The 11,299-nt window shown below is 39.3% G+C and overlaps 2 protein-coding genes across 2 annotated transcripts; both read right to left on the bottom strand.

Annotated features, from left to right (window-relative positions):
- Nucleotides 1-580: 580 nt before the first annotated feature.
- LOC128197806 (protein argonaute 4A-like) lies at nt 581-7,574 on the bottom strand. The gene is made up of 9 exons (XM_052880606.1): nt 7,542-7,574; nt 6,618-6,780; nt 6,432-6,496; nt 6,217-6,354; nt 5,992-6,122; nt 5,615-5,680; nt 5,269-5,332; nt 5,090-5,188; nt 581-634 (listed from the first exon to the last, which is right to left on the bottom strand). Exons 1-9 carry the CDS (start codon nt 7,572-7,574, stop codon nt 581-583), a joined length of 813 nt encoding a protein of 270 aa, XP_052736566.1.
- Nucleotides 7,575-9,186: 1,612 nt separating this feature from the next.
- Nucleotides 9,187-10,960, bottom strand: LOC108336936 (uncharacterized). The gene is made up of 3 exons (XM_017573379.1): nt 10,763-10,960; nt 10,355-10,660; nt 9,187-10,251 (listed from the first exon to the last, which is right to left on the bottom strand). The coding sequence occupies exons 1-3, from the start codon at nt 10,958-10,960 to the stop codon at nt 9,187-9,189; spliced, it is 1,569 nt and encodes a 522-aa protein (XP_017428868.1).
- Nucleotides 10,961-11,299: the final 339 nt, after the last annotated feature.

Below are 11,299 nucleotides of genomic sequence, written 5' to 3'. Positions count from 1 at the left end.
TTTCTCTGTAGGTGGTGGCGTAGATATTTGGGATCCTTGATTTTGCGATTAGGGTTTTGGAATTGGGAATTTGAGCACTTTGAGGATTTTGGTGTATTGGAATCTGATTCCTACAATTGTAGTTTTTTTCCTTGAATAATTTAGTTTGAAAGGAAGGATTTTTGGTTTCTTGATTGTTCTTCATGAATTTGTATTTTTGCGTTTTGGGTTCCTTTCATTCGTGGATCTGGGGTTTCATGGTGGTTTTTGGTGGCTGGCAAGTGGCGTCAATGGAGGGCTGGCGGATGTCGCCATGGGGTCATGGTGGGAGAAAAAGTTTTCCCAATTTACATACACGTAACCCAAACTTTGGCTGCCACGTTAACTGATTTTATATCAACTAAATGTCACGTCAACATTCTTTGCACAGATCAGCTCCACAATAACTTCAACGTTATCAATTTTAACACCGTTAAACGGATAGGACTGAAGTTAAAAACTTTTGATAACATAAGAACCCAATATCTACACTTTTAAAATCGGGTACTATTTCTGTGTGATTGTTTGGGACCGAGATACGAACCTGGTTGATGATGCTTTACTACTCTTGTACGTCTGGGACCCTTGTCTTTCCTTCAATGAGAGTGGGGGGTACCTGCGAAGGTACTCCGATGCTAAAGTCAGATATGAGTATTGGAACTTTTGTTCTCTCAATTAGTGATGTTCTCACAAAGTGAACTATTTTCTCTTAAAGCAAAACGTATCTTTTTCCCTTAGGTCTTCCTGTATTTAACCTAAAAGTAAAGTAAACTGAATACCTTAAAATCCGGTTAGTTGGTAAATTCGGTTACTTGTCCGTGATCCACGTAGCCTTGACATTTGGTTAGTTGGCCTTGTAATCTGTGTCCTTATGGTTAGATATTTTTGACTACTTCTTTAATTGGACTATCTGGACTATTGGTCCAATTATTTAAGTGTTGGGCTAATTGGTCCAACTTCGTTGACGTAATTGAGCGTTCGCTGATCCTGGCTCGATTGGATTGATTGAGTGTCATAATGTCACTTGACTTGTGACAAACGATAGTGTCGTAATGTCGCTTGACTTGTGACAAACGCTTTGATCTGGATATAGAGAATTGACGATCGTTGTTAACTAAAGGATAGATGAACTGCGTTTAGTATGGCAGGTAGTATGGCAAGTAGTTAGCGAGTCGTCTCCATAGTCAGTAGAGCGATCGGTCAATCAATTGTGGTTGACAACAACCGCTCGGTTTAGGTATCGTACTATACATCATGCCCCCCAAGTCCGAGTTAACTAGCACGGTCTGTATGGGTAGGTTAACTATAGGACCTCGAAGTTACGTTCGTTGGGGAAAGTAGCTGTTGCACACCGTTTCATTTTGACGCTTTAGGTTTTCCCACTTTTGGAGGCAGTTGTAACGGCTCAAAAATAGAGTCGTTGGATTATGTGGATCCGACGGCATGTAGCGCTTCTGTGTCAGGTTTCCCCTCATTAATGCGAAAGGATGTTTGAGAAAAGCGTGAGGCACTTCAACCGTCATTTGTCATTTCTACTTGAGTTTCATCTTCTCCTTCTCCGATTTCCTTCTCCTTCTCTTTCCTACTTATCAGGTAATCGTGGACCCTTGTCCTATTTTAGATTGCGCACCGGAGTCGAGGGAAGAAAGGGGGCAAAGCAACGTTGAAACGCCGGAGACATCGTCGGCCGAAATGCCCCGCGAAATCATTACACTTCTTAGTGGTGAGAGCGCGTTTTTGTACGATAATGTTATTACCGAAAACCCAGAATGTTCATCGTCGTCGCTGCCCAGCGTTAGCAACTATGAATAGGCATCTCGTGATGTAAGTGATTTTTCCAGTTTGTTTAAGAGTAGACTTGTATTACAGGATTGGGTAGAGAATAGTTGTATCCTTAGGACCCTAGGTTATAAACCCTGCATAAAGTTGGTGGCTTGCCGAGAAAACGAAAGGGTTTTTCATGGGAAAGAAAACTCTGCCCACGATTTCTTTTACTTCTATTCCTCTGTGTTCCTTGATATGTACGTGAGGTTGCCTCTGAGTGTTTTCCAGACGGCTGTATTGAAAACCCTAAACGTAGCTCCCACACAGTTACACCCAAATAGCTGTAGGTATATCCAGGCGTTTGCCGTTATGTGCCAAGCCTTGGCCATTAGACCAACCCCGTCTTTGTTTTTGCATTTTTTTAGGGCCTGCCCAGCCGCAAAAAGGGGTTGGGTTTCCTTGATTTTTGAGCCTAGGAATGCTATTTTAGAGTTGTATTCCCAATCGTATAGAGGTTTTAAAGATAAATTCTTTAAAGTGTCAATCATTGAACTAGGTCGCCCGTTCTTTTTCAACGAGGATAGTAGCCTTAAGTTTCCGTTGTACTGGACTCAAGATCCATTGAAATTTACCTCGTGGTCTGAGGATAAAATGACTATCGAAGAACTGGACGCTCTAAACGTTTTGACCGCGCTGCCACGCCCCTTTTCTTCCCGTCGAATTATAAATTGCCTTGAACATGATGATTTTGGCTCAAGGGTATTTGGTATGTTCTTCTTATTGACATCTTTGATTGCTATCTGACTGTTATTGATATGTGGAGATTGACCTTTGTTTGCAGATATTATGGGGAGAAAGGGACCTGCACGTGATTGGTTCAAGGCCATAGCTGGTTCGAAATCAACCAACGCTCGTGAAGGTCAGTTTTCGGGTCCTGCCCAACCTCCCCCGGTCGAGTGACCGCCTTCTCCAAATGTGATGGTCGTCAAGGAACAGCCGCTTGTGAGGAAGCGTAAGGGTCAGTTTGTCGACAAACCAACCAGCTCCAAAAAAATGAAGGAGGTTGAGGAGCTTAGCGATCGTCCTCTCCCTGGTGGCTTGTTGGATCCAGCTTTCAATCTGGGCCACAAGATTGCCTTTAATCTGGATGATCCTGAAAAGAAAGTGGTTGAAAAAATGACCGAGCAACAGATAGCTGATGCAGCTCTTGAGCTAGCATGCCGAGCGGCTATGGCCATTTGGCATTTGGCGTACACGTCCGACAGGGGCGTCATGAGGGTTGAACTGCAAAGAGTTTAGACGCAGCTAAAGGAATTGGGAGATACTCATTCTCAATGTAAGCAAAAACAAAAACAATTTGATCAACTGTTGAATGAACACTACAAGAAAAAATTGAATTACATACAACCAAAATCCGTATATAAAACCCAAAATCCGTATATAACACTTGATTACATACGACTTACATACGGACAAAAATCCGTATATAAAACTGTCGTAGCTACTTTATATACGGATATATCCGTATATAAATTATATACAGATATATTTGTATGTAAATTATATACGGAAAAATCCGTATATAAAATCTGTATATAAATTACATACGGATAAATCCGTATGTAAAATCTGTATATAAATTACATACGGAAAAATTCGTATATAAAATTCGTATGTAAATTACATACGGATAAATCCGTATATAACTATAATTTTTTTAAAAAAATTAGATGATCTCACATTTATACCCAATAACTAATAGTTTCATATACTGATAAAAATAAAATAAAACTACAAAGCATAATCCAACATAATCCACATTTCCCAACATAATGTTTGACAGAAGTTGAAGAGAAATAAAAAATTCCCAACATAATCCACATTTCCTAGCTTAATCAAGTCTGAAAAAAAAATGTTTGAGAGAAGTTCAACAGAAATAGAAAATTCCCAGCATAATCCACAGTTCCTAGCTTAATCAAGTCTGAAAAAAAAGAAAAGAAAGGAAAAGCAATGTCAGGAAAAAATAAATGAGTGAAAGCTATTAACATTAATTGTATACGTAAAAAGAAGTCTTACTTTTGGCAATTCAAGTCATTGGACATGATTTTGCACTCTTTGCAAAGATTATTGTCTCTGTCTTTATCTAGGTTAGGAACCTGAGAGCCTGATTCCTTTAGACAGTTACAAGCAGCACGTTTTTCTTCCTTCATAGGTGATGAAAATATGATTTGTTTCATCCCATAGAAGTAAGAAGTTGAAGGGGCATCACTTTTCTTGGTTAGATAATCTAAGCATTGCTTCGCTAAGGCTTTTTCCTGCTCACAAGTTAAGCCCTTTGATGACTTTGTGACAGTAACTGTGAAGACAAACACAATTAGCAGAGTGAAGAATGATACAAAGATAGTCTTCATTGAGCCGAAAAAATCATAGTCATAAGAGAAAAACAAAAAGCTATAAAAGATTAAACTGCATTTTACATAGACCACACATTTACCTTAATTTTACAGTCAAAGTTAAGTTCCTAAATTTAATACATTATAAATAACTTAAGTACATTGATTGACAGAAATATATATAGAAACGATCAAGCCTGTGGTTTGGCATTAACCACCTTCCTGAAAATCACTCAATCACCCACATATATATAGAAACGAACAAACCACTCAATCAACACATCCAAAAAACACATACCAATTTTTCATCAAAAATTCATAGCAGTTATCATGAGTGCAGCAACCAGAGCTTGGATTGTTACATCCAGCATTGGGGCAGTGGAGGCCTTGAAGGATCAACTAAGGGTGTGCAGGTGGAATTATGCCTTGAGATCACTCCAGCAGCATGCCAAGACCAACATCGGATCATTCACTCAGACCAAGAGCTTGTCCTCTGCAACAAAGTGCCCACTGCCAACAACACAAGCAACCCAATCAACCTTATTAACACCAAAATATGTTCAGAGTTTGGAATTTCAAAATAAATTGTGAAAGAATGATTGATTGCCGATGATTTTGAAATACACACAAGAGCGGGACATGTAAAATGGACACAAACCTCAAACTTCAGGTGACCTAGAAAATGGACCCAAGCAATGTAAAATAAAAAATATATGGAAATTGAAGAACAGTCAAACATAATCCCACATTCAAGTTCTCATTTTTCGCTCCCCGCAGAATAGAGAAAAATTGAATAAAACAAAAATGTATATGTCTGCAACAACTATAATTGCCAACAAACCCAAAGACAACATCCATAACACAACACTGTCAATTACAATAGCAAAGACAATATCTTTTTAGCAGCACTACACATTGTTGGGAACATCTAATTGAAAGAATGTATGGTGGTTCTTTTGAGCCACAATAACCAAAAATTTGGGATTCCAGTTCTCATCTAAAAACTTGCAAGCCTAATTTAAAAAAGTAATTAACCACAGAATAAACAAACGCATAGTTAAAATATTGTTTGATCAGGCCATCGAATACGCACTTCTATAATTTGATGCAGCTCGATGTTTAAAACTTGATTGAACTGGGACTCAATGACTCCATTCCTAAATAGAGTAAAAAAAATATAGAAAGTACTAAAAGAATAAAATATACAACATTTTTACAAATATTCACAAAATAATAAAAATAACAACTACAAAAATAAAGGTTTGCAGAGTATACCCCATCAACGTAATTTCATAGCATAATTCTAAAATTAATCATTCAATTAAAAAAGGGAAATAATTTAATGAAGCCATACATAGACCTAGAACAAAAAATTTAATAAAACATCAAAACAATAAAAATTAGTACAAACGCAATTTAAAATTTGGGAAAATGTTAACCTGAATATGATTATATTCTGAGGCTTTTTATTCCCAGAACTTGTATAGAAGTCAAGAAGTAATTCCCTGCAAATATAAGATAAAATAATAAATAATGTATAGCTCCATATAACATATACCTTGTTAAAAGCATAATTCCAATAGCTGTCATAACTGGAATTGACTTCATAATATAATGCAAGAAATACTTTAATAGCTACGGATGAACTTAGAAAAGTAACCACAAGTGTATTAAAGACAATAAAAAATTGTATACATATATAGCTGCAATGGCTATAAAAGAACTATATATATTACGTCTATCAATAAACCAAATTTTAATAAAATAGATGTCATCAATAGACAAATTCACGAATTACAAACAAATATACGTTTACCTAATTATGCCTTCATCCACCCCATCGGAGACTTTCTTAAACAAATTGTCAATCATTTCAACCCTCGGAGACTGGGTTCGGACACATGCTCTATACTTTGATATTAGAGGCCACTCCATAGAGCTAACCACCTAAACATCAACATATTACTTGTGCAATGTTAAATAATTATTGGTTTGAAATAAATACGCATCATAACAACACACACGATTCCTGAACAATTACCGCTGCAATTGAAGGAATATCGGTTTGCCCTGGGAAGCCATGAGACACGTCCATGCCAATAATGATGGTAGGAGCTCTGGAAACAACTGGGATAGAAGGAGCATGTTCAGCTCCTAAAATAGAATTCAAGCCACCAAGCTGCACAATGAACAAAAATCAGTGATAACAAACGAAATACAAGATGTTGAGCATAAATACAGTGCAAAATACCATACCTTGGCATTGATCTTCAATAAAACATTGGTCAAATACTGATCATTGACCTTTGGGGCACTATACACTGTGTAACAACCCCAAAATCAGCTAGATTCCTCTTTTTCCACGGACCTTCGAGATTCAATTAATTCTAATCAATAATGAAACTTGAACAATTACATTTAAGGATGAATCATATACGTTACCATATAGTTCAGAATTCCTCTCAGGAAGAAGACAAAAAAGAAATTCTGGAACCCCTGGAAGTTCGTATTGCAATAATTGAAGCATTTTCTCCACCCTAACCAGAGGCGAGAATAGTGTATTGTGAAAATCTTCTTCAAAGACGTCAAAAGGTTGTTCAATGGCCTGTCAAAAACAAATAAAAACTGTAGTCAGCATGTTTATTATGCTTCCAAGTGATTGATTTTGCGGCCACTTGACGGAAGAGCCTCCGAGGAGATCACCAAAAGAACGACGCGAACTCGACTCGAACTCCTTCGAAGCTTCCTTGATGAGCAAACGCAGCGAAATAATGAGACGAACTCGAGATTGAGAGCGAAACGGAGAATGATTGGAAGAAAATGTTAAAAAACCCTAAACGAATTAATAGAAGCTAGAACGATTGGGGGAAAACTCCAAAATGGAGGAAGTACCCTAATCTGGACCGAAGGAACCCTAAAAATGGGGAGAAACTTAAAATGAACCGATTAATCGGTTCAAACACAAGATTGATCGGTACAAAAGTGTTTAAACGGCGCAAATGGAGGTTTAATCAGTGGAAATCGAAGAACAAACGGCAGAAAGGGTTTTAATCAGTAGAAAAGTGGTTTTAATCGGTTAAAAATGAAGGAAAAGTGAAGAGGAGGATGAAACCCTAAGATTCGGAAGTGGTTTTGTATATGAAAGTGAAAATAGAGAAGGAGAGTGGAGAGTTAAAGTTAGGGTTGCAGAGAGATCTGAGAGTGTAGAGTCAGGGCTTGAGAGAGATTTGAGAGAACACACCTCTGAGTGTTTTACCAAACCAGCTTCGAATTAATGAAATATAATTTCAATTTTTTTTAAAATAATTAATTTCCAGTAAGACAATACTTGTTTTTACTTACGTACGGATTATAGCACTAACATACGGATGTTATCCAAGAAAACTCTCCCGCCACCATGCACGAAAAGTACATACGGATTTTATATATGGATATATCCATATATAAAATCGGTATATAAAATCTGTATATAACTTCTTTTGTAGGATCCGTATATAATATTTGTATGTAATATTCATGTTATATACGAATCAAAATCCGTATGTAATTATCGGTGGATAATAACCCTTTTTCTTGTAGTGGAAGCTCGAGTGTTGTTAAAGAATGTGCAGAAGGTCGGCCACGCGATGAAGAAAGAGCGTGATCAATTGATGGTCAACTTGGAGCAGTCAAGGAGGGTCGTGACTGCGTTGACGAAAGAAAGGGACACCTTGCTTCTTACTGTTGCTGAAGACAAAGAGTTGAAAGAGGAAATCAGTGAAGCAATCGTGCTAGAACATACCAGGGGTTTCAAGAAGGCCTTGAGGCAAGTAACTCATCTCCTCGAAGTATCTACTGAAGGGGTGGAGTTTGACCCAAGGAAAGACGTATATGAAGGGCAGTTGTTGCCCTTAAGCGAGATTCCCAAAGGCGCTCTTCTGGAATCTTAAGAAGAAGTGAATGCCAGAGAGGCTGCTGCGGAGACCAGGGAAGAGGTTGCTGCAGTTCCTGATACCACTGCTGCTGATGTTGTAATAGATTAGGTTTTCACATTTGTTTTGTTTACGTTATTTGCTTTTTGAACGGACTTAGGTTGTCTAGTAGTTGTGTCTGTAATAGCTTTTGCATTGTTTATTGTGTATACAGCTACGAAAATTGTTTAAGATAGTTGTGATAATTACATGTATCGATTGCGTAACGTAATCGTGGTAAACTATCTGTTGTCGTTTATTATGACTGCTTCGTGAGTGGTAGAGTGCCTTTATATTGACATGGGTTAATTAGGTGTTCTTAGGTGTACTTTATATTCTGGGTGTTCTAGGGTGAACATCTACCAGAGGGAGTGTATCCCTTTAATGCGCCTGGGTGTTCAAGGAATAACATCTACCAGAGGGAGTGTATCCCTATACGCGAGGAGCTGGGTGTTCTAGGGTGAACATCTACCAGGTCGAAGAGTGTTGTTGGTTGATTGCCTTGGCATGAACGGTTTTGTATCGTCCGTCCTTGGAATTTGATACTTGTGAGTGGCTAAGTTGTGTTTTAGTAAGCTTATGAAATTTCTAGATCGAAAGTATTAGATCGAACGCAACCTGCTAGTATATCTTTTGAGAATAAAGTGGATGAAAAATGAATCAAAATTTATTATTGTAAACGGAGAAACAATGTTTTATAAACAAGAAAACAATAAATTTCAACTGAAATAAAATTTAAGGTGAGTTGAGTTCCAAGTGTTGTCTGTTGAAGAGTTCGAGGCGATAGGCTCCATTCATTAGATCCTCCACGATGCGAAACGGTCCTTCCCAACTGGCTGTCAGTTTTCCATGTGCTCGATTCTTTCTTGCATCCCCTCGTTTTCGCCACACGAGGCCGCCTTCTATGAAAGCTTTGGGTTTTACTTTGGTATTGTAGTGTCGAGAAAGCATCCTTTTCTGGGCCGTTGCGGGAATTGTGGCAACTTCTCGGCGCTCAGGTAGCGTGTCAAGGCTCATTTGCAACTGCTCGGCGTTGAGGTTCATATCTTGAATGCCTCGTCTTAACGACGGCTCTTCGACTTCGACTGGCAGCATGGCATCTGTGTCGTATGTGAGGTTGAATGGAGTTTCTCCAGTGGATCCATGCGGGTGCACCTATATGCCCATAGTACTTCTGGTAGCTCCTCCACCCATAAGCCTTTAGCTTCACCGACTCGTTTTTTCAATTCTGTGAGTATAACTTTGTTGGCAGCTTCGGCCTGTCCATTTGTTTGTGGGTGTTCCACTGAACTGGTGACATGTTTAATCCCCAAACCTTTGAGGAAATCTTCTAATCTTTTCTCGATGAATTGCCTACCGTTATCAGTAACGATTTTATGGGGTAGACCGAACCTGCATATCAGATGCCAGATAAATTTTTGTATGCATTGAGCGCTTATGATCGCTAATAGTTCAGCCTCTATCCATTTTGTGAAGTAATCGATCGCCACCAGGAGGAACTTATTTTGAGCTTTCGTGATCGGTAATGGCCCGACTATATCCATACCCCATTGGGCGAACGACCATGGTGAAACGATGCCATGCAATTCTTCGAGAGGGACTCGGAAATCATTTCTGTGTGCCTGACAGGAAATACACTTTTTAACGAACGTTTCGTAGTCATGGTCGATCGTAGGCCAATAATACCCTGTTCGCAGTATTCGTGCCCTGAGTGTATGTTTTCCAGAATGAAAACCACATATTCCGTTGTGAAGCTCTCGTAGGACGTAGTCCGCTTCTTCCGTTGACAAGCACTTCAATAGCGGTGTTGTATACCCACGCCTGTACACATCCTCGCCTACACACAGGAAACGAGCAATGCATTTAGAATCGGCTGTACTAACCTTTTCTCCCTGTTCCTGCCTCATCATTAGTTCACGTACATTTTGTCGCCAATCGGCCTTGGGTGTTAATACGTCAGTGGCAAAAGCTTCCACTACAGGCTTGTCAAGCATCATCTTAATGACTGAAGATAGTTGTGTCTTCTCTTTGGAGTGGGTCAGTTTAGATAGGAGATCCGCTCTTGAATTTTGCTCCCTAGGCACGTGGACAATGTTGACGTCGATAAAATCTGAGGAGGTTACTAGCTTTATGAACATAGCGCAACAGTTGATTATTTTTGACTTGGAAGGTTTCTTTCATATGACCGACCACCAATTGAGAGTCCATTCGACACTCTAATCGAGCTACCGCTAATTCTTTGGCTAGAATCAAACCAGCAATCAGGGCTTCATATTCTGCTTGATTGTTGCTGGTTTGAAATCGAAATGTTATGGCTTCCTCCTTCCAGCACAGTGCCAGCTCCTCCACCTCTTCTGTTTGAGGAACCATCCACGTTAAGGTACCAAAATGTTGGCCTTTGACAGACCCTCGAGGTTCGAAGCGTAAACCGAATTCAGAGAGTTCGACAGACCAAAAGACCATTCTACATGTCAGGTCAGGCTTCCTTAGAATCTTAGCGATTGGGTGATTTGTTCGTACCACCACCTGATGGCTCTAGAAATATGGTCAGAGACGGCACGCTGCTGTTAGCAGAGCCAAAGCCACCTTTTAAATTTGAGAATACTTCTCTTCTGCCCCCTGTAATGTTCTACTGACGAAATATATTAGTTTAAACACTGGTGTTTCTTGTATAAGAGCAGCATTTACAGCATAGTTGGATGCAGCTATGTACAACTGCAAATCAGATACAGCTGCCGGTCGAGACATAATGGGAGGGCTTGTGAGGATATCTTTGATTGCAATGAAAGCTTTTTCACATTCATCATCCCTGTGTTGAGTGACACCCTTCTTCATGTTCTTAAGGATGGGTTTGATAATGCGGTCATTCAGCCGATTAGACGTTGTATCTCCTTCAGATTACTTGGGCTTTGCATTTCCAAGACAGCCCGACATTTATCCGGATTGGCCTCAATTCCCTTGCATTTAGCATAAATCCCAAAAACTTTCTATCCGGAACCCCAAAAGTACACTTTGATGGGTTTAATCGCATATTATATCGTCGTACCTGAAGGAAAACCTCTGCCAGATCTTTGAGGTGCTGCTCTACAGATTGACTTTTGACGACCATGTCGTCCACGTATACCTCCATAGATTTCCCGATTTGGTGATGGAAGACTTTATCCATAAGACGCT

The sequence above is a fragment of the Vigna angularis genome, chromosome 7, assembly GCF_016808095.1.
Source record: "Vigna angularis cultivar LongXiaoDou No.4 chromosome 7, ASM1680809v1, whole genome shotgun sequence".
NCBI lineage: Eukaryota > Viridiplantae > Streptophyta > Magnoliopsida > Fabales > Fabaceae > Vigna > Vigna angularis.
The sequence above is the reverse complement of the archived record's forward strand: the minus strand, read 5'-3'. Positions and strand labels throughout refer to the sequence as shown.